The sequence below is a fragment of the Tinamus guttatus genome, unplaced genomic scaffold (genome assembly GCF_059628265.1).
Source record: "Tinamus guttatus ecotype Peru unplaced genomic scaffold, ASM5962826v1 Tinamus_guttatus_pri_ptg000459l, whole genome shotgun sequence".
Classification (NCBI taxonomy): domain Eukaryota; kingdom Metazoa; phylum Chordata; class Aves; order Tinamiformes; family Tinamidae; genus Tinamus; species Tinamus guttatus.
The window spans coordinates 8,926,599-8,950,601 of record NW_028288993.1 but is presented as its reverse complement, the minus strand read 5'-3'; the positions used below and the strand labels follow the sequence as shown (position 1 = coordinate 8,950,601).

General features: G+C 43.3%; 1 protein-coding gene across 1 annotated transcript in view; it reads left to right on the top strand.

The window, feature by feature from the left end:
- TMEM132C (transmembrane protein 132C) overlaps positions 1 to 24,003 on the top strand; it is a 175,796-nt gene that overhangs the window by 43,079 nt on the left and 108,714 nt on the right. The window contains exon 2 of the mRNA XM_088532499.1: positions 8,584 to 9,472. Within this exon, the coding sequence (XP_088388625.1) occupies positions 8,584 to 9,472 (889 nt within the window). The remainder of the gene's footprint in view (positions 1 to 8,583; positions 9,473 to 24,003) is intronic.

Here is a 24,003-nt window from a genome sequence, read left to right as displayed (position 1 = left end):
AGAGGACAAGGAGCTGACATGCTGCCAAGACAAGAACTTCTTGTTCCCTGTTTGTAATTTGCATGTGTGTCGCCATCTTTACAACCCTTCAGTAAGTAAATCTTCTACTGCGAGCTGCTCATGTAATAAACATTCAAGTCAAGGTTTTAAAATGGCATTGGGGATTTTGCATGTCGTCTTCGTGGTAGCTGAATTTGAGATGTTTGCTGTCCTGGTTTTTACGTGGCTGTGCTCTCCTGCCACAGCAGACCTCATCAGCAGATGGGAGATCAGCAATCCAGGCCTCCAAAGTTACTGGCTGAGTTAGAAAACCCTGACTCTGTTGCCTAATTATGCCCTGCTTTCTGGCTTCCATTGGGTGGTTTTTGCCTCTTTTTTAAGAAAAGATTCACTCAGTGTTTTACTTGCTCTCTTGTCTGTTGATTTCAATGTGTCTTGGTCAAACTTAGCGATAGCTTTTCTTGAGTCAGGGTTGGGTGGCAGCGGTCGCCTGTTGCTACCATAGGTCTTTGGCAGAGCTAGGAATAAACTCTAATGTCTGAACTACCTTCACCCTCCACCTCCTGCTCCCCGCCCTCAGGAAAAAAAAAAAAAAAAGGACAAAGCAAAACTATAGATATTATTTGGGTTGGATTTGTAGTGCTGCCACAAAATGGGAGAGCAGGAGGCGCGGACGGGCACAGCGAGGAGCAGCGTTGCAGCAAAAGGCCGGTGTCTGACATTTTACCTGCTCTGTGCTGCTCTCGGGCCACTGACATTTGCAGTTCCTTGCAAAGGGAAGAAAGCCGACGTACTTGAATGGTGCCTGTATAGAAGTTTTCCAAACCTTATCTCTTAACAAAAGCTTTTATTAGCTGAAATTGGAGTTCCAGATATTTATCTTTGATTCTAAATAGTAAAACAGCTTAAATATGTCAGATGGCCTCGGCAGTGCAGACAGGCTGTAGGGCAGCACGGGGCGAGGGAGCCCTTTCTGCAGCCTCTCCTGCCCTTTGCGCACACACAGTTTTACAGAGTTTTAAGGTCATCAGCCAGACTGAAAAAAAGCAGTTCACAGATTCCGGTCCTGAATGTCAGACGCGTTCTTTGACTAACACACATATCAATTATATGAACTGGAGATGATAGGGAAGACAGGTTTGCAATAAAAGGGTATTTCAGAATTTCTGCAGTGAGAGGGTCAGATGCTTAGATCTGTGACCATCACAAACTGGAGCTTGTAGGCTGCCATTAAAGGATGGGGAATACATTCCTAATGTGGTTTTCTGTAGGTTTTCATTTTGTGTTTCCAAATTAGCCTCTCAAGACTCTCCTTCCCATTTGTGGAGAGGTTACACATCACAAAGCTTAGGCACGTGTGCCTGTAGGGTCAGTATTTTTGAGGAATAAGCAGCGACCAGACAGATGTTGGGCCGTGCATTACACTGCACATGGCTAATCCTAGTGCCTCATAGATAAATGCTGAAACAGGGAGTTCAGAAATTGTGCTTATAATTAGTGATGTTTCTGTAAACAGTCTGCATATCTTCCAACCATCCAAATCATCGGTTTACGTCTTGTTAAGTTCTTGGCCTCTGTGACTTCCTCCTGGCCCTGAGCTCCACCGAGCTGATCACACATATCATGCAGCCTGTGCTCTTACCCACTTCGAATTCCCAACATTTAGTTTCAGTGAATTTGCCCTTGATTTTCTGTTTTAAAGAAATGCAGATGTTCCTGTGGACGTACCTTTGCTCATTCATTATTTTAGGTATTTCGTTGTGTTCCCCAGCAGTCTCAAGTGATAATGCTCTGCCTCTGCTAGAGAGGAATGGGGAAATGTTCCTACTTGTACTAAATCCATGAAAGTCTGTTGGGATTTACAGAAGATTTTAGCAGCAGTAAGATATAGGACATTATTTCACTTCAAGATATGCTTGTTTACTATAATGTTACTGCAGTTTTTGTTTAACAAAACAGTTTGTGATGAGCTGATCTGCTTGTCCCACCTTAAATATGAAATTTACTCAAAATGACTGATAATATTTTCCCCTGTGAGTCTTTCTCTGATGCAGCATGACTGAACTCTGTGTGATCTGGACTAAATAAGGTTCTGTCTATGGCTGGGCTTAAAACCTAATGTTGCTACCAGGGGTATCCCTATGTGTGAACAGGGTATATGCCATTCCAGGGCAGCCATGGAAATACTGCTGTTTTATTCTTATCGTTGGACTTCAGGTCTCAGTTGAATGAAATCTGGATTCTAAAGAGCTGAGAAAATAATTTTGTTAGCCATCACTTACTCAATAAAACTGCCTTCCTGCGCTCGCGGAGTACGTGAGAAAAGACTGTAGTTCCCGGATACGTTTGCTATATGGATTTCTCTGTCAGATTTGCTTTTACGGATTAGTTTTAACTTCACAATTTGGTCTCAAGCATTCACCACAAGCATTTGACACTTGACATGGCCTATGAGCAATTAGTCAAAGAGTCTCTCTGTTCTCTGGCTCTATGAGAAAGTAGGTCCGATGGGCGAGCATGAGAAAGAGGAGACGTCGCTTCTGCAATTATTCTCTCACGCAACTTTTCTAATTGATTTTTTTTTTCTTGAATGATTGTAAATCCATCTGATTTTAAGCCAGAAGGGAATATTAGGTTCCCTTTTTCTCCGTCCTGAAACAATAAATTGTGGTTAACAAAAATGTGTCTTTTGGAAAGGAATCCAGTCTTGATGTGAGGAAATGGAGAACCCATTGCTCCCTTTGGTAGTTTGTTCCATTGGTTAATCAACCTCACAGCTAAGCATCATCCGTATTTTTAATTTGAGTTTGTGTGGTCTTAAGTTCCAGCCAACCTTTCTAATAATAGTAAAATTCAATTTTCTATATGTTAAGGGAATGCAGAAGGGCTGAAAGTACAGCTAAGGTCATTCTGAGATCTAACTGAATATTCACTGCCGTTTGTTTTTGCAGTATTAGCTGAGCTCTGGTTATAAGAATACTTGCTCCAAGGTTTCACATGCTCTGAAGTTGCTAGATGTGGTGCCAATGTAGAAAATTAATGGAAAATGAGCAAGGAAACATGACTGTTGACACTTTGTGGCAAGAGAAACATTTGTAGTGATATAAATGAGCTTTTCCTACTTTTATTATTTCCCTGCTTTTTCTGTATTTCCTGTGCTGGGTGACCCGATTTGCCATGCAGCAGTGGGACAGGGCAGGAATAGTGGAAGTTGGAATGCTGAAAGGGTGGGAGCTCCATGGGAGGAGGGCGGCTGTAACGTCCTTCCTGCACGGTCAGCACCTCTGGGGTAGGGGTGACGTGGGAAGGGGCAGCTCCTACAAGGACACAGGGCTGCCAGTAATACTGGACTACTGCTCTTGGAGGTCTCTCAGCCTGGAATTGGGGCAGAAAAGTGTGTGTGACACAAAATGCAGCTCCAGCTACATTGGGAAAGGAAGGACAAGACAGTCATTAAAAAGGAGATCGTGCTTTAAAAATTACAGGATTCCTGGAAGCTTTCGCTGTATGGATATCTAGGGAACCAGGAGAACACAGAGGGATGGAAATTTGTCTCCTGCTTTTGGCACGTTTTCCTTCCTGGAAGGCATAAGTGTGCGTGTGCCCTCGTGAGGGCCGTACGGGGTGCACGGGAAGGCCCTGCGTTTCCCCTGCTTTGCACGGGCAGATGCCTCCTCCTCCTCCCTGACTTTCCCTGGCCGGGAGCCCTCTGGCTTGGGGGGATAGGCAGATGGGTTCCTTGAAGGCTCCTCCAACATCACTCGGTGAGCATTAGGTGGCCACTGGCCAGTGATCTCCCACCCACAGTCTAAACTCCTAATTCCCAGCCCAAAAGAAAGTTCTTTCAAACCAACTTCATAAAAGGATAGCTTAAAAAATATGAGGCCTTTATGACTGTTCCAGTGAATCCGGCTCTCGGAGCTCCAGCTCTGCTAAATTCCCCCAAAGAAAATTCCTGTCACATAGGAATCCAAGCAAGAATAATAGAGATCAGAGTTCACCACTTCATATCCAGCTCCAGAAACGAACTTGCTACGTTATAGGAATTTGAGCTGGACTGTCACACTGGAGCCAGTGATGTGCTTAACAGATGCCTGCTTAGGTTCAGATGAAGTGCTGCAAAAGCGTGTGGTGCCAGAGGAAGGATTACAAAGTCACTAGGCTCTTAAAAGGAGCAGTAATTACTGGTAAGCCCCAGCTTTTGTTCTTGGCTAATAGTAACTTTGTTTTCTGCCTCCATCTTCTGTAGTCTGTGCTCCCTCTCTGGACAAGTTGGGCTCCCGCTTGGTAATTCAGAAGGGCAAAGCACTTGCTGCCTGTCTGCGAGTCCAGCTGGTTGTCATGAGGGTCAGTTTTCAATACAGAAATGGTGTTTCAGCATTTCCTTCCTTACTCTCATCTGTATTCTAGATTTGTGTCTTAGCTTTGAAAAGCCCTCATGAGATGTGAGTTCTACTGACGTGAACCCAGTCGCAAGGCTGACAAGCTCTGTCTGAGGATCCAGGCTCTGACAGAGCCCAGGGCCTGCTTGGGATTATTTACACCCTTCAGCAAACTGTTTCGGGTGATTCGCTTCCTTGGTGTGAACAAGTGTTGTTAGTATAAATATATTAATAGCACCAACCACAGGAACGCAGATCCCTTTTCCTGGCGCAGTTGTGCCCACATCAGAGGGTGAACTGGCAGTAAAATCTTGTCCCCTCAGGTGACACCGTCATAGGGACACAACACTACTATGTCTGCCTTGCTTTAACATAAAACTCTAGAAATGACTTTCAGTGATTGATGAGGAAAGAAGTTTAAAAATGAGAAGCCCATCCCAGAACACCTGGACACCACAGGCAGCTTTTCTTTTTTCTTCTGTAGTAGGTGATTGTTTTATTTTTCAGCTAGACGAAGAAACCTTATGCTTAATGCTTATTTAAAATAATAAATTATGGTATGAAATACAGGAAGGCCTTGATATCTTGTTAAATAGATTCTTGGATAAATTGAAGAACTTTGTAGCAGAGCTGATTATCAAGCATACTAAAAAGTCCCCTGGAGACACTGGTGATTAATTATACCAGGACATGGAGGTTATTGGGTAGAGATGAAGAGTATAAAACAGATCCCTTAAATGATGGCCTGTAAATGCAGCTGCACGTGATTGGTTTTCTAAAATAGGGGCCATTTTTAACCAGTTTTATCAGTAAATGGCTTTAACAATTAAATAAATAGATTCTCTCAAGTATAGCCATCAGTATAGAATTACAGCATTGCATTATGTATGGTACAAGAACAAGGAGAAATCTTTAGATCACAAAAAAAGTGATTTTTTTTTGTTCTTTTTGCTTTCAGTCCAGCTAAATAGATGTTGCAGTTTGCATTGAGTTTATTTAAGTAGAAGTTGCATGGCTATTTGTCTTAATATTGGGCCAAGTCCTCTACGTGATTGTTTCAGAACAAATGGAGTGCCTGTGAAAATGAGACTAGTGTCTGTCTGAGGGCAATGTGTTTGTAGCAAAAGTCCTGAGAATTGGAGAAAAACAGCTCTTAAGTTTTTGGCATAGATTCTGATCAGCAACTGTTTGAAATCTTAGCAGTTTCCTGATCTGTGCAGCCTCACATATTACCTTACCTTTCTGTTGAAGGCAGTGGTGTCCCCTCAGTCCCTTAGTGGCTAAGATGCTGCTTCCAGAGCATCCCTAATCACGGAGATGCTTCAGCAAGGTGTAGGTCTGTGCTCAATTAACGAATCTCACGTGCAAGGAAGTGCTCTTAGGCTTTCCTAAATTAGAGTCTGCTGTCCTGTTGTCCTACAGAGCTCTGGTCCTCCTCTCCTCCAGGATGCCTGAGAAAGAAGTCCTAATGATTCCTCAAGTTAAATTCAGCATGCAGGCTGATTGCTAGGAGTGGTAGGAAATGAGCCATTTCTGAACGAATGGTGGTATCTGTCATGGAAATGACTGTGCCCTTTACAAAGGGAGTCAGGACCAAATCTCAGCAGGCTCATCCATTCCAGGTGAATGGCGGAGTCTCCTCTGGAGATCTTCAAAACCCGCCTGGGTGCCACCCTGTGCCACAGCTGTAGGTGTCCCTGCTGGAGCAGGGGGTTGGACTGGATGCTCTCGAGAGGTCCCTTCCAACCTCCACCTGTCTGTGAATGAATGCAGAGAGAAATGTGACACCAAACTGCTACCACCTCAGTCACCACTAGGTTGCTGTTGTGCTCATGGAGCAGGTAGGCTCTGCAGCTTCCTTGGAAGGTCCATCACGGTTCAGTGTCTCTTCTTCGTGTCCCTTATTTCAGCATTATATTGCTTCAGGATGCAAGCTGAAAAGACCGATACTTTGATTCAGCCAAGGGAAAATCTGTGCAGTAGGTGTCATCTGTAGATTCCTTTCCAGCAGAGCGAAAATGTATGCCAAGATCTGGAGACCTACGGGGTTGTACCAGTACATTAAACGGATGTTTTAAACATGACTCTGCTTGACAGAAAGGCTTTCGCACTAGTACTTCACGACATGCAGGAATTTTCATTGACAGGCTATTGCCTTTCTCTTTTTTCTCTTTTTGCTTTCTAATCTTCTGTTTCCTTGCTTTTTGTCTAGTAAAGGCAGTTCACTCATGTATGAGGAAAACTGATTCTTATGCTGGTGCATAAATTAAGTATGAGTGAACTTCATAAAATTTATGGCTGCCGTTCTTTGTGAGCTCTGATTTTCTCCCTCTCTACCTTTGTTCCTGTCCTATTTCTCAGCCTAACACCTGCCTTCCAGGCTCTTTGCTCTTGCGGGGCTGAGTGATGCCGGCGCATCCACAACGCGCTCGTGGTACGGAGCCGTGGTCGAGCTGTCTGCCTGCCAGCAGCAGCAATTGCAGTGACAAATATTGATTATTTATTACTTGCAAACATTTAATTAAATTTGCCTGCATAATTAATGTGCTAGCAGCCAGACATGCTAGAAAGACAGTGAATCTATTATTTGGAAAAACCCTCAAGCCGCAGACCTTTGAGGAGGTCGGTAGCAGAGTGTTTTTGCAGGGCTCTTCGGTGCTGGGTGTTCCTGAGTGCTCCAGCAGAATCCACACTTTATATGTTGTCCTTGCCATTGCTTTCTTATTTAAAGAGGTGCATCTATACAGAACCCTAAAAGTTTTAGCTACAAAAGGCAGGCTAGCATCAGGTGCACCATCATTCACCTGCCTCTGCCCCTGTGGTTTGTCTCTTCAGGGCAGGTTAGGAAGAGAGTCGTGATGTGATGCAGTCTACACATTACCCTTGTAGACTGTCCCAGGCTTTTGCCTGTCTTAACCAGATAATAAATTTTCCCTTTCAGCATCTTGTTTGTCTGCATTACATCTGTTATTAATCTTTATAACAAGCAAACTGCATTTTAGTCCAAAGGAAATTGATATTCAGCTGAAACTTAAAACCAGCCACTACACTGTGGCCGCTATCCTGCTTTTATGCAAGCACCTGTTGAAATACTTCTAGCCTGTGTGATGTGTATCCATGCTTAAATAACTTAACCTGAGTTACTGTCACTATTAAGCTATAGAAAGGTACAGACCGTAGTGTCAGGGATGGCCAGGGTTGCTGTTGGAGGAAGCAAGTGGAGCGGGGTGAGTGCCGGTTCTCAGAAAAGCAGCTTTTGTCTTTGGTGATGGAGCAGAAAGGAACTTGGACGAGCAGCCCCCTGAGGGCTGGTGCTTAGCAGACCTCACCAATGCCCAAGTGTGCTCGAACTGCTCGGAAAGGCTGAGAAGGCAGGAGGGAAGTTTCTAAGTAGGCGAAAATCTTATAATGGAGTGGTATGGCCAGGAGAAGATTGGGAAAGTGAGCGCCGGTGGCTTAAAGGCCTCCCTGTGTATTCATGGCATTGCCTGGGGGAAACTACTTGGAGCTGCGGATTTGTGGCTAACAGAACTGGTGTGTGCACACTTGCATGTGTGTCTGAAGTCTTGTTAGGGAGGTGGGACATGGAACAGAAGTGTGCAGCTCAGCTCTATAAAACGCCTGTCGAGACAACCGTCAGTTCTGCTGTGTACTCTAACCCTTCCTCTAAGGGAAACAACATGGCAGAACCATGCAAAAAGAAGGTTATCCCAAACTTACGTGGGGCAAGATGGTTACGTTCAGCTGAAGTGTGCATGAAGCCCAGGGTTTGGAGTATGGTGAGGACGTTATCTGTTTCACTGGGCAAAAGACCGAAGTGCCCTGCTTTGGTTGTCAGTTTGTTGAAGGAAATGATGGGCGTAGCGAGCATGATTTAGTGGATGTGCAACTCCAAATAATGAGTAGCTGCTCAGGCCACAAAGAACCCTTTCTGCGTACCAGCTGTGGGTCTGTGTGTGCTTTTATGACAGATGCTTTCATAGATAAATGCAACGAGACACAAATGTCTGCATTAATTTTTCTTTCTGATATGTTACATAGAAGAATTTTAGTTGCAGTCAAGCATTTACATGGTAAATATTTTTGCATTAAATTGTACTAGTCCCTAACTTGTTGAGTAGTGTTAATAAAGTTATAGTAAATGTTCTTTTGAACACTGAAGCAGTTCTGATCTAACCCACATAACCTTTTCTTTTATTAGTGACAGAGAGTCGAGGGGTCTTGGACAATATTCAGAGATTTTCTTCGTTACCAACATACCTACCTGTGAGCTATCGGATCTTCAGTGCTGAGACATCCTTCTTTCTCAAAGAAGCCAACCAGGACTTCATGCGAAATTCCAGTTTACAGTCCAGGGTGGAATCATTCTTCCCGTATAAAGCCAAGAGGCCACCTATATTAAATGCCAGTTATGGACCTTTTTCCATTGAACAAGTCATTCCCCAGGAGCTAATGTCAACGTCCAACTTCTTTGGGCCTACCAACAAGTTTACTTATAACTGGAAACTGAAGGCCTACATAATGAGTGACAAGATTTACCCGAGCAAGCCCAAAGTGCAGATCCTGTTCTACATCGTGGGCCGGGACTGGGATGACTACAGCACCACGGAGCGGCTGCCCTGCCTGCGGGTCTTTGCCTTCCGAGAGACGCGGGAAGTCCGGGGCAGCTGCAGGCTCAAAGGAGACCTGGGCTTGTGCGTGGCCGAGCTGGAGCTGCTGCCCAGCTGGTTTAGTCCCCCCACGGTTGTTGCTGGCCGTAAGAAGCCGACGGATCAGTCGGAAGGGAGCCCTGTGGAGCTGTACTACACTATCCAGCCGGGAGATGAGAAGGGGGAGTGTACCGCTGAGGATTTAAGGAAGGGCAATGCTATCCGGCCAGGAAAAGATGGCATGGATGAAACCATGTCCCACTTGCAGAGGATTGGATCTGTCAGCCTCTATCGAGGTCAGGAGACTTCTCAGCTCATGGAGCTGCGGCTGGATAGCAATATTGTTGTCTGGTTGCCCTCCAAGCCTGTCAAGCAAGGAGAGGTTGTGAATGTTTATGTGACAATTGCCAACAACTCTACGGTGGATCAGTTCATACTCAGGTATGATGGGTTGCTTTTGCCTGTTCCTAATGTAACACAAACATGCTGGATCTTGGAGTTTTTCCATGTGGATAGATGATCCTGGGTATTGAAATCCATTTTTGCCCACTCTTGGACAATGTGAAAAGGGCTGAAAGCCTCCATCACTAGGAGGCTTTTAAAATATTCAACCGTTTAACACACAACAACATACAAAACACAGCAATTCACTACCTTAGTGGGGGCATTTGTATGGTGCAACAGACAGTAAAGCACTTGGCTTTACACACCTTTTAAAACCAGCTTTTTAATGCAGAGGCCCAGAGTTTAAACATAGCAAACTTCAATTGCCTGCTTTTCTCTTAAGTGCTCTGACAGTGCTTTGCTTCTTCTGCAAAGAGTTGTTTTGTTATGAGAACCCTTTGTGGGGAGGGAGGGTTGACCATCTACTTGTGCCTCAGTAGCATTTCTTTTGGTAACACATATACCCATTAAAATAAGGCCTAATGTGTTTGATATTGCCCTTGATTGTAAGGAACTGTTAGAGGTAAGTGCTGTTATTTTGGGAAGGAGCATCAAAAGGGAACCTGGGAACAAGGACTGCCTTGCTGGGTCAGCTTCGTTTTCTTTCATTTTCTACTTCAGCAGTTTTTTACCAATCAGATGAAAATCCTTTGAGGATAAGAAAGCCTGGAAAACTTGTTAATCACTGAGATATTTGATGTATCTTTTTTTTTTTCCCTGTTACCAAGCTTTAAATTCAAGGAAAATTTCCACGGTGATAAGCAACAATTGCTCTTTAAAGCCCCAGGGAAGCAGAGTTTCCCAAAAGATTCTGCACATGAAAGTATTTATTTCTAAGACTCATATGAATTAGATTAATACACAGTTGACAACTACTGAGGAGAATAGCCTTTAGAACAGGAAGTGTTGCTTGGCAGATAAAAGGCTTTTATTTTAAAAAAGGGGGATTTTAGTCATCCCAGAATCATTCTGATGTTTGCAGCTTTGGTTAAGTTGGTGAGATAATCTGCCAGACACCTGTTTACTGAGTAAAACCTCTGATAGAGAAGAGTCTTTTCTGACTGTGTTGCTTATCTTTTATTGAAAATCCTTTCTCACAAACTAGCGGAGACTGAATACTTTTCCGCATAACAAGCCTAGCTGTGGTGAAAGAAAATGTCTGAAGGCAATGAACTGGGGTGCTTGTTGGGTGCTTGGGAGAGGGGATCACCCTTTGAAGATGTGTGTGTCCCTGTCTTTTTTCTTCCTGGAAAGTGAGCTGGAGATAAGCAAGTTTGTAGAAATCTGGGGTATGTCTTTGCTCAGAAATGAACCTGATTGCGTGGGCGAGGAGATCATGGTGAAGGGACAGCAGGAGTTGCCGGTGTGACTTGCCGCTGTGGACAAACTGGATTGGCTTTGGTTTTGAGAACAGGTGATCCTGAAGTGAATAATCTGACCTGTTTGTTTATTGACTGTTTCATGATGCTGAGCTTAGGCCATGTTCCCATGCTGAGGTGCCCTTTTGCCAAAAAAAAAAAAAAGAAGAAACAGGCAAAAATTACTTTTAGTGAGACACAGGGACAAGAGGCTGAGGCCAAAGCTCAAGAGCAGATGGCTTTTGCCTGCTTCCAGCTGAGGTGGGAAGATGGAGAGTGCCTGGAGACACTGCTTAATGCAGCCCGGCCTTCTGGAAGCGAGCGCGGTTCAGTGCGCTGAGTGCCCCTCTGCCACCAAAGAGAAGGAAAGCAGCGGGACAAACTCCAAAGTAATCATCAGTTCTTAAAACTTCGTCTTGCAAGCATGTCAGTGCCTTATTTCTACCTAAAGTGCTGATCCGTGCAGTTCTTGCTCGGGCATCAGGCGGATGCTTTGGTTTGGCCAAGTGCAGGAGGGTAAGTCCTGAGAGAGCCACTAAGGTGGCTCTGTCCCCTAGGGCATAAACTGTGGCCCATTCTGCCACCTGCTGATGTTTTCTCTGTGTAGGTGGGTTATTTTTTGATTATGTTGTTTTGTTTTTACTGAATGAGAGCTGGGGAAAGGCTGGCAAAGTCAACGCTCAGCTCCCTGTTCTGCAGGAGAAATCTGTTGTCTTCAGTGAAACCTTTTTGGTGTAAATGAGGGTAGAGTTTGACCTACGAATCTATAAAATTCTTATACAAAAAAAGGAAAAAAGGCAAAAACAGCAGCCAGAAAGTGGCAGTGCATATGCTGAGCCTGCCTGGGGGCTGCTTTAACCTTCTCCGTGGCCATTTGCCTGGTTATGTAGAGGGCTGTATGCTCTAATATTCATGAGTTCCTGGCAGAGCAGCCCCTACATCCTATGACATGCGTTCACATTTAATCATCCCAAAGAAAAACACCCCACATATTATCCTCGGGCATAGGGGGGTTGTTTATTCTCTGCTGCTTGTATATTATTCATTGAAATATTGCAACATACAGTGCTGAAGCAAACAGCATGTGATCATTGCTTGCAGGGGGAAGGAATAATAGCCACAAATCTTCTCTGGCAGAAGTAGACTGGTCTAAATGACCTCATATCCACAAATCATTGGAAATGAAACTGTGTTCTTAAATTGTATCTTAATTCAGAATCCCATTACTGTATCCAAAAATTTATCAGCCCAAAAACACCAGTAGAGTCAAAGGGAATGACTAATAGGACAGGAAGTAGGGCGAGTTCTGCATGGGAGCGCATTAACGCAGCGGGAGAACCATGGGAATATGCAGGGAGTTCTCCTTCTCTTGCGTCAGGGGCTGTTGTGAGGTGATCCAAGCAATACTGGTGGGTTGTAGGATATACATGATGTTCATGGCTCTGTCCTTGGCTTGCCCTATGATCTTTGCTAAGTCTTTAAGGTTGTTTTTCTCTACATAAAGTAGAAAATTTAATGATATGCTGCCAAACAGGGAGGACCCTCAGGGCCCCCAAAAGAGAGATGGTGACTGCTCAGTCCAGAAAATTCCTTTTACCTCTAGCAGTTGAGTAAATTAGGAACAGAAGAAATGGAGCATCATTATTACTTCTCGTTAGGTAGTAAGACCAACAAGAAATATAATAATATTTAAACTGTAGGTCACATCTTCTGAGCTCCTCCCAAAGCTGTTGCAAATTAACACTTCTGGCTTCAGCGGAACTGATTGCCATTATACCCATTTTTGTAAATACAGTTTATAAATTAAACTCCTATGGGTTTAACTTTTTAAAAACAACATGTAACTGTGTGTATATGCCGTGGTTGAGCTATTTGTAGGTATTTGTGGGTAGCTGGCCACTCAATTCCTATTTGCAGTATTGAGGAGTCGTCAGCTGAACGCATTAGGCAGCTCTGAAAGGGCTGGCCTGTGTGCATGCATAGCTGGTTTTGTTCTGCAGCGCTGCTTTTCCACCTCCTGCATTATTAAAGGATCCTTCCATCTGTTTTTCATGGTGTGATGTACCACATTTGATCTGGCAGAGCACTGGATAGCACAGGGCCAAAGCAAAAATGTGGGAGTGCTACGTGTTTCATGTTCCTCTGCTGGGCAGCAGCTAATCTCTCATTTACTGCAGAAGGTGCTGAACCACTAGATAACCTGCTTTGTGGCAGGTATTGAGCAGGATAAGTCGAGGGAAAGGGGATGAAGTTATCATCTGTCCTGCTTAGGGAAAAGGAGTTTAAAACACTGATACTTTTTGCCCACTTGGGATTATTAATTACAGACTTTGCAGTACAGCTTTCGTTGTTCCTGAAGGGCTCTGGTTTGCAAATGGTCTAACAGAGCTACCCTTGCCCAGCGGACAAATCAACTCAAGACAATAAATCATTAGTAGTGATAATAAATCTACAGGTTGCAAGGCGGATAAAGGATAAATGCAGTGAGAAAAGCTACTAAGCTAATCAGCTGAGGCAGCTTTGTATGTCAGTCCTGATGAGTATTGACAGCAGTGCTGTGTTAGGTGCTATGAAGAACGGCTGCAAACCTAGAGGAAGGTTCAAAGACACTTGTTCTGGAGAACGCCACCATGGAAAAGAGTGATTTTCCATGATCCAGAACTAATTTTGCCTGCTTTGTATGGAAGAGCTATTGGAGCCTCCCTAGGGAGCGACCTGCTCAGAGCAGGTGCCCTCAGCTCTGCCCCCAGCTACTGCTCTTGTTGTATGCTAAAGAAACAAAAATAATGGTTGCAGGCAATTATTGCTGGATTTTAGATACTGACAGCTTAATCTTACAATATTTTGAAACAGTCCTTAGGCTGAAATTTATATACTAATTGTTTATAATATTTCTTACTAAAATACGCTAGCATCACTGTGTGCAAATGAAGAGGACGTTGCAATAACTAACTGAAGCTGAAGTTTAACCAGAATATCTGAGACTGAAACCAGAGCTGAGTCCACCCTACACTTTTTTTTTTTTTTTTTTTTAAACATTTTAGGGCAAATTGTCCCAGGCACTTGTTTATCACAGTAAATGGAATGTTGATTTCCAACTGTGAAATCTATGAAGAGTATGGTTTTGGGGTTTTTTTTTTGTCTTTTTTTTTTCTTACCTGCTTCATATTTTAAATCTAATACAGCTCGTGGTGAACTGAAGAAGGGCAGGATGACTTTGTGGGACACTCATCTGGCTGTACATGTGTGTCTTCAGATGTGAATCACAACCAAATGCTTTTCATTTCCTCTGCAGCTTTGCAGTACTAAAATACTTGAAAGTGATTTCACTATTGTTAGGGGACATCTAAGCACAAAATCAGTTCATTCCATATCTGAAGAGAAAGAAGTCTGAAGCCATGGAAGTTACTTCTGTTGTCTCTTTATTTCATGTTTCATTTTCTGTTGAAAAGATCTGATCTTCAAAACACAGAGTCTCTGAATTCTAAAGGGGGATAAACCCATAAAATGAGGTGCCGGGCCAGAGTTGGTTTGCAGAAGCATTCAGAGCTATGGGCTACTGCTTGGCTCAGCCTTGTGGAACCTTCAACCTCAGATCCCCATGGGGGATGTAAAGCAACAATAACTCATGTAAGAGTTGTTACACTCTGGGTATCGCTGTTTTGCAAGTGACAAAGTGCGGTCACACTTTGCAAGTGTTTCGTCAAGATTTCAGTAAGTTAAATGCCTGGTTAAAAATTAATAGCAGTCATGTGCTATCATCTTCTACGTTCTGATTCAACAAGCAATGGGGGACATGGTTGAAGTCCTGCTAATTCTGTCATTTACGGCAAGACATGACAGGCTCAGTCATAGAATTCATGATGTGTATCTCCCCATATAGTTTTAAAAAGCACCATTGTTTTTGTGAGATCAAAAATGTATTTTCCTTTGAAAGGGGAATGTGTTGATGTCATACTGAGAATGGTGTCTCACAGTAGCTACTTTGATTTCTTTAGCTCTTGGCAGGCACTTCTCGTGAGCATTAGTGTTTTGTATCCAGAGGCCGCTGGGTCCTTCAGACAAGTAACTCATCCTCAAAATTGGTAAATCGATGAGGATGCCTTTTAAAAAGAGATTGACAAAAGACACTTCTTATCAGGACAGATGAAGAGGTGAAGAGCTCACTTGAGTGTGTGGTGGCAGTCAGCAAGGTTTGGTGAAGTTTAGAAAGGAACTGGTTACTGATTTAAAATTGAAGCTACTTAGGAGAAAATGGTCACTTTTCCTTTGATCTTCGTTAAACGCCTTTTAAAAAGGCAGAGTTTGAGAGACCTAAATGATTCCATCAGCGTCTTCAATGCTGAAGGGCATCTTACATAGAGAAAAAGCTCTGGATTTATTGTTGGAGGACTGAGTCTCCCCCCTGTGCTGTGAAAGCAACTCAGTGACTGCTGCTAACTGGGATAGGGTCCTGCGGCCACTGAGCCCGGGTGCCCCTCAGGTGGACGTTGAGAAATCCATGGAAGTCGGCCCGTGAGTACTTGGCATTGAGAAGCAAACGTTAGAGACTCCCACTTGATAACGTTCTCCTTAACACCTTAATTAGCTCTCTGCAGAGCGGAATTCCTATCACGCAGACGTCTTGCAAGGCTTAGCTAATCAGGAGTGTCACGCGGGTAGGAATGTTCCTTAGCCGGCGAAAGCAGCACTCACACAGTACACGCTTTGTTCGAATCTGTGCAGTCTTGGAGCCAAATCCAGGGCCAAATCCACTTGATAGCCTGCGCCTACGAACGTGTAGGTGTTTCTGGTTATGTGGCAGGCCCTGCTGCCAGCGACATGAAATCCATTTAGCAGAGCACAGACACACCTGAAGTGCTATGTCACTCTAGAATAAAACACATTGGGATTTTTACACTTCAGGCATGTAAGGACGAGTTGTCCCCAGGGTACTTATTGGAAAAGAATAAGAAATTTAATGGGGGCTGCTGGAGGGGGAAGAATGTAAATAGAGAGAACAAAACTGTTGCAGCAAGGGTCAGCCAGAGAATTGCTTCAGATCCTGCATCACGTGCTGGTGCTGAAGTCTTGGTTTAACCTGGCAAAATTAGGTGCGTGTTTGAGTTTTAAAAGTGTTATATTGAGGCCTCCTGTTAAGATCGCCTGTGATGAGTAGTTTCCCTTCCCATGCCCTGTAGTTGCAGCAAAACAGTGAAGTCATTTCTGGCTTCCCTTCGGAAATGCCGCCGCTCGCGGCGTTGAAGCGGCCGCTGGTGCCGCTGGCTTTTCCCCCTTCCTCCTGCTGCTGCTTTCCTTCCCAAAAGGCATCTGCTTGTGCTCCTTAAAGCAGAGATAAGGTGCCTTTACTTAATTTCAATGTGGACTATTAGCCACATGTGTGCCTTGGATTGCACCAGTTAATTAAATCCATGGTTACTTGCCTAATGAGAAACAATGGTGGCTCCTTGGGGGATCATGCGCAATAAATCCCAGTTCTCCCCAAATGGCAGCAGGAAGGGAAATCTCATACTACTGGGAGAGGGTTTTAGTTTAATGAAGATGCTGTTTTCTGGCTGTCTGGGCCAGGCTGTGTCCTTGTGAATGAGGGATGCTCTGTGGTGGGAATCCATAAGCTACAGTGTGTGCTAGCCTGGTCATCCAGATGGAAGCAAGTATCCCTGAGAAAAGCTCTATCCAAAGGCTTTAAAGCTTGGTGCATCTGTCAAAGCTGTCGAAGCAATAGTGACTTGCCAGAATGCCACAGGCAGGGACATCAACGAGCCATAGCTCAGGATTTGGGAGAAATGTTTTGCTGGGGGCAGCAGTAGGGCAGTCCAAGATTAGATACCTGTCCCAGTGCAGCTCTAAAATCCAGTAGTTTCATCACTGTTCTGTTGGCTCTTGTGAAGCTCATTATTTCTGACAAAGCATCAGATTGGTGGCAGTGTCTGTTTTGGCAGGCACCCTTCTCGCATACGCAATAAACTTAAATCCTTGTTTACAAGTTTTTATGGCACTTCACAGTTAAAACCTCCGCAAAAGGCCTGGTGACTATGGGATCTACTGATCTAGTTGTAGGAGTTCATTTTTACAGCCTATGAGATACCCTATGAGATGCAGAGTGACTCCAGTTGAGCCGCTTTTTCTTTTGGGGCCCTTTTGGGATGCTCTGCTCTGCACGTGCTGCCTCCCCAGACAGTCATGCTCCGTGCTGTGCAATGTTCCCTCTGAAATAGTCACATTTCTGTAAACCTCTCAGAGCACTGGCAGCCTGATTATACTTTAGATCAGACAGGGTTAAAAAGAAATTCACTATATTTGTTTGCCTGCCTAGTTCCTGGTGTGTTATAAAATGTCTCTATTAAGAAAGCTGCCAGGGGGTTAATTTGCACTAGCAGTCCAATCATTTCCAACAAACGCCTTTAGGCTTTCAAATCGCTGCTTAGATCAGCAAGACTAGAGAAAATGCTTGAGAAATAAGGCATATCTTGAAGGAAAAGAAGAGGTGAGGGTGAGAGAGCATCTCATGCCATAGCCCTCTGCATTATCAGCTGTCAGGTTGCTTTACAAGATTTGCTTCTCCTTGTGAGCTGTGATTTTAGAATGTAAAGCTCGCTTTGCAAAGTGGTATGAGGCTGAGTCTTTGTATAAAAGCCGAGTTATTAGAGGGAATATGTATTTAAAATGATATTTAAACAGTCTGGAGCTTGGTTCCATAGCCCCCGGGTGAATCATTTAACAGAACATGCAGTTTGTGCATCATGAATCACCACATCTGCTTCCCCAATGTACTAGAGCACAGAGTCTAACTAAGTGTGGGTAAAACTTTGCCCCATGAGTGCTGGGGAAGACAGCAGAGCCCTAAAGAAGGGCAGTAAGACACAAATCCGTCTTCAATGCTTTTGCTGACCAGCTAAGGGATTCCTTTTGTGGCATATTGGGAATTTGTGGAGTCCGTTTTGAGTAAACTAAATTTCCATAGGCGCTACGTGCTGCTCATTCGGGATTCTGAACTTTGCTATAGCTGTTAAAAATCAGGTGCTGTGATGTTAATTATTGCAGTCACTTGGTGTGTCTTGGCCTCAGCAGGCCGTAGAAATACCATCAGTAGCAACAAAATATTTTTCAACTTGAGGTTATGTCTGGCTTAGAAAAAGACCTGCTGGCACAGAAAGCTCTTCCTGTAGAAAGGAAACACCAACCCACAGCGGGAGCCCATCACTTAGGAACATGCCTAAATTTAGTCCTGTCGAAGCTAATGAGAGTATTCACAAGCTCCAGGCTGCTTTTTGTCCCTGTGGGCTCTGTGAAGAGCCCAAGGAGCCGCGTTAGCAGCAGCTTCTGCTTTTCTCTCTCCCAGTGCTGTGGGAGAAGGGAGCAGCCGGACGCTTTTCTTTGTGGGTGCCCAGTCAAACACTGGTCGTCTCCTTTTGATGGCAATATTTTTCATATTTTACAATACCTTTTTCTTGGCCGTTTGATGGAGAAGGGATGATGTTGGGGTCTCACTGGACTCCCTAACACACTGTGGAAAGGCCAGCGAGAGGCTTGGGATGTGCGTGAGAAGAGAGGGCAGCAGCTCTCGTGTGAGCAGGGTCACGCAGCCCCGCAGGTGACACCAGCAATGCTCGAGTGTGACCTGGACTCTTGACACTGCCCTTGGATTCTGTGGCAGACACCTCGGTGCTTGTGATGACAAGTGAATGTTGTGTTTCCAGACCTACCAAGCCCACCTTTCCAGCAGACGCTCTGGAGGCAAGTCACAGAGTCACAGGAACCTTGGGAATGGACTTAGGTCCATTCGGGTCCTTAGAATGGACTTGGGTCCAAGCGAGGTGATACAGAGCTGCAAAACGATCTCAGTGACTTCTATGAAGTGTCAGTATCTCCTCTCCAGCTGTGCAGAGCTCTGCTAAGGGTATCACAAACAGCCTGGGCAGAAAGCACGACGTGGATGTGCAGCCTCTGCTGTCTGAGGCTCCAGGGTACGGCTTAAAAATGTTGCTCTTGTTATGGGTCTGACCTAATTACACAGCGCTCTTGTAATTAACCCTGGGCAGAAAGAGTGACATGGTTAAGCAAAGATTTTGTCTGCTGGCTATAGACAGTAACAGCTGGTTAACTTTAGTATTGGTTTTCTCAAAGAACTTCAAAGAAATCCCAAAGAGTTGTTCAGAAATTAGCTATGCCTCATCCTGCCACGTTAGCCAAGTTAGGACTGTCGTGTATGGTTTGCTTGCTTTAATTTTCGTAGTGTTTCAGGTGATTTCCTATTGCTATGGTAACAGCAGTTTACATTTTGTGCTTGAAGTAAACACTGACGAAAGCCCCACTGTAATACGTTCTTTTCAGTCATCATTTACAGGTCCCCACAGTGATCCTGATGGGATTCCTGCTTGTTCCACCTGTAGTGGACAGAGACAAATAACCTGAAAGTCTCATGACCTGCTACTAGTTTTGGCTTTGGACTTGTGCATAGTTTTACATCACCTGTTTCAACTTGGTTTTCCTCTCCTGCCTGTATTTAATTAGATTTCAAATATTTCAGAGTAGAAACAGTCTCTCACTGTGCTGAGTGTATTTTTGTTTTAAAGAGTCTAGTTTTTTATCTACAAGAAGAGCTTGCATGTTCAGTATTCCTACGCTTTTAGAGTAATTCAGATGGAACCTCATTAAACATCTTTATAGGTCTCTTAGATTCCTATCTATTAAGTCTTAGAGGGTTTTCCCATGAGGGAAACGGTCTGCACCACCTTGCTCTAAAATCAAGCCCAATTTCATTTCATAGACCCTTATACAGGGAATGATCCCATTAAAGATGCTGTGGCTGCAGGTAAGTGCTTGAAGGGTCGAAGCTGTAAATCCAGGTCTGCAGAAATAACGTTTATGCACCTAACATGGGCCATAGCTGAGGTTAAATATGTGCAATTAAGATCATGCTTACTAACAAAAAAAAAAAAAAAGAGATCCTTTGGTGAGAATGAGCTGTGTACTATAATTAATAGTATTGAGAGGGATCTAATCACTTGCTCCTTTAATATGAATCAGTTGCTACTTTGGAGCCTTTTTAAAGCAAGAGAATGGCAAACCTAGGTTTTAAATGTTATTGATTATCTTAATTTGGGGCTAGTATACCTTCCTGCCATGTTATTAAAGCTAATGCCAGAAAGTGTCAATTTGGGGGTCCTTGCTGAACAACTAGCACCAGGGATATTAGGTAAAATTGCTCAACAGAAGGAGCCTCGATGACTCTGTGGTTCTCATAGTGCTAAAGGAGAGGAGGTCAAGACTGAGACTGAGCATGATCCCAGTATGGATGCAAGAGCAATCCCTGGGAATGGGAAATGGTCACGAGCTGCTTGTTCCAGGCAGCTCCGGGTTGTTCCGAAAGGCAGTGGTTGTCCCGTTGTGGTGCGTAACTGTATCCATCTCCATACACCCCACTGCTGTTAGGACTCTCTTATTTAAATTCTAACTATTGAGAGAGGAAATGTAACAGATTCATGGCAGGAGCAAGTTAACATCCAGGTGTCCTTCTCCATTAAAATGTCTCAGTGGATGGAGAGGTTTGTTATGGCAATACCTTAACTGGTGCTTAAGGGACTGTCCCCCCATCGAGGGTTTGTCTTGTCACCAAACACTGTTGATTGAGTCAGAAACATGAAAGGAGGAACAAGGCAAGAGGGCTGTAGTAAGCAAGCCCTTACAAGTACAGGAAAATGAATGCAAAATCACATTACCACTTTTTGAAATATATATATATTGAAATATATATATATATATATATTTATATATATATATATATATATATATATATATGGGGGGAAAAAGGCTTTTTTTCTCTAGACGTCTGATGATTTTATTTTCTGGAACAGAGAAATAAAAGATAAGGAACAAAAATTGAGTTCATCACAGTCTGGGCATATTCCTAAGATTTTTTGGGGGGAATAAGGAGGTAAAACTCTTGTGTTTTGTCTGCTCTGTTTTAGAGATTCACCATTCAGAGCAGGAAAGATTGTCATGTGGGAATTCATTCCAGATAGGTAGTTTGGAGCAAACTGGGACTAGGGATGATGTTGGTAACAAATTCTGAATTCTGGCTATTTATACTTAGTGTGTCTGTCCAGGTATGTTAAAAATACCCCTAGAAAAGTGTTTCTTGTATGATTCCAAGGGAATTTTATTGACTTCTCATAGCTAAAGCTCATTGTGCTAAATGCACAAATTTGGGTTGTTTTCTCACCTATACATCTCTGTTATCAACTGAGATTAAAAGAGACTGGACGCTGTTTGAGTCAGGAAATCCTTCTGTCATCAGAGTGGGCTCATATGGTCAGTCCTACTTATGTATATTAATATGAGGGAGTTTATAGAAGTGTCTGGGTTTGGACTTGAGATTTATTTTTCAAGTATTCCTGTCTGTTTGACTAACCCTCTCTCTTTTCTTTTCTTTCCCTTTAAGCCATCTATTCAGCTTTTTGCTTTATCAGCGCCTTCCACTCCTTACATTCTCCCTGGAGAGAGAAATATGGAGCGTGGAGCTGTAATTTCCCTTGTCTGATTAAACACAATGCGAAAGTTGTATTTGATCTGCTGCATCTTGGGCTCTCTTATGCTGGAGTAATAACATCTTTGCAACGTGTGATGAGAGGGGACAGAATGTTATCAGCATTCCAGTGTTTGTATATTGAATTTCCAAGTGGCTAGGCTTCAAAATAGTAATGGTGAGATTTATTATGACTTTTCTAAAATAATAGTTTTTTAGACAAGTGTCTGTCTCATCATTTATTGTATGGAGGGAAGTGTGCATTACTTGCTTATCGCATACATTTAAGAATACTCCCTTGGCGCAAGTGGTAGCGCATAAGGGTTTGAGCAGTGGGTGATGGAGTAGGATACGGGATGATGTCCCCAGTGTCACTATCAAGCTGCAGTCATTTGTCACTCGGTTGGTATTCCCACATCTCTGAGGTGCAAATGCATGATCCATTACTAACCGTGGTGAGATTTGGATCAGTTAGTGAGTACTGCCCAGTATTATTATTTTATCATACTAGGATCATGCCTTTGGGGTAGAGGGAATTTATTTCCCTTTGAGCACAATCACAATGTTTGTTTTGTAGCTTTTGTAGAATATGTTAGCATAGAAAATTCAATGCATCCTCCTTGTGTAGAGCTAAGTGGACTGTTGTTTTCTTGTTTGATTTGACTCTTCTCGCTTAATCTGGAGCTGGGCCAAAAACATGAATATTCATGACACTGTTAAACAAGATTTTTATTGAAAGCAAAAAATGAATCTGAAGTCTTTCATTTGTCATTCTGAACTCAGCTAGTGAAAGCCTGATGAACAGGAGCATTTATCACTGAGGTTTTCTTGCCCTCTTTTCTTTTGTTCTGTGTTTCTTTTCTTACCACGTAAAAATTTATTAGGGACAAAGAATTAGCGCATGACTATCCACTAAGTCTAAAATGAAGATTTTTTTTTATTATTATGAAGAAGTATCTTATTCAATGGGCTCAAGTGAGCTCAAGTAAGTGTGTGAGCAGAGTGGTTTCTGCTGCAGGGAGAGGGCTCCGCTCTCGTCCTTAGAGCTAGTCTTTTGGGTCCTGAACGTGTTGGAGATGAGAGAAAAACCCTGCTTTTTATTAAGCATAATCAACTTGATTCTTAGTAAAAATCATGTTCACCAAGTGCTCTGTGTTAATCCTATTGCCATCAGTGGCATGTTCAGCCCATATTAATGGTAATTTGTTCTAGTGAATGGCCTCACAGTTTGACCCATTTTGGCCGCAGGATTTTTGGGCTGGTGTGGCAGTGCCATGAAATTCAGTTACTCAAGCATGTAAATGCTATGTAAAGGTTGCAGTTAATGGCGCGGATTCACATTGATCCAAAATCTGATCCCGTGACAACTTAAATCAGTGTCAAAGCTTCCACTGACTTCAACGAGGACATGATCAGGTCAAAAATTGAGTACTTGTGCTAAAGATTAGTGGCCTGTAACATCACACTCCAACTCCTGATTATCCCTGGTTCCTCTTTCAGTAATTAGTGATACTTTTAAAAGCAAGTAATTAAAACGAGAGATGTCCAGAAAGAGAAGCAACTCTCTTGACCCTGACTTGAGTCAAACACACTGCTCTGAAGTACAACGTGCCTGAAGGAAGTGCGGAAGGAGCAGCCAGGACCTTGGATTTGTAGCTTCAGAAACCGGGAAGGTCTGTGTCACAGAAGGAAAAATTTGTAGCTCATCATCAAAGAGGGACTACAGTTGAAAGGGAAACATATGTCTAAAATATACGGGTCAAGTCTATCTGAAAAGAAAATTTGTTTGCTTTTGACTCTTTATAACGTTACCCATGGAGACTAGCAAATAAAGCTGCCACATTTTTGGCAAAGGGGATCTTATACGAAACCCGAAACGCTTATACACACATACTTACATAAATATGGTATTTATTAGTCTCAGTGCTGTGACTTTCAACTCCGGCCTTCAGTAGTTCATTTTTTCTCTTCTCTCCCATTGGCTGTGTTTTAGCTTTAAATAGGGTTGTTAATAAAAAGGATGGTTTTATTATTGCTTTTATAGGAAGTAAAAGTAGGATAAGGTGATTAAAAGCAACTTTCTTCGGTGGTTATGGCCTGTTGCGAAGGTCTGCGGGAGCAGGGGCCCTGGTGATAGGCTACACTGTAAACTTTCCATAGAGGTCACGGAGCTGGAAACCACCTGAGGCCTGTAGTTATTGAAAACCATTATAAATTGGTTGGCTGTTACAAGAAACATTTGGGCAGTAGTAATGAAGGAATCCTCTCCAGCCATTAGCAATGTTTAAACACTGAGGTGGAGCAGGAAGAAGTCAAATCAGATCGTACTTGTGAAACCGTTCTGGCCTTTAGTGCTTTCCCTGGGCTGGAATAAAGGTCATTTTTCCTAAATAGCGAAGCTGAACGCCCATCGCTCTCTTTGATGCAGTTCACTTTGTTTATTTTTAAATAAACAGATGGTGCAGTCCTCTCCCAGGCAAAAAGCTCTCCCTGATGTCAGTGAGAACTGTACAAACCTTCAGGATGAGAGGGTCAGGATCAAGGGAAGAATGGCTGAAAGCTGGCCAGGCTTACATTCCCCTCTTCATAAGCATATAACAGTTGGAAAAGCAAACAATCCGCTGAGACTTATTAAAATTAAG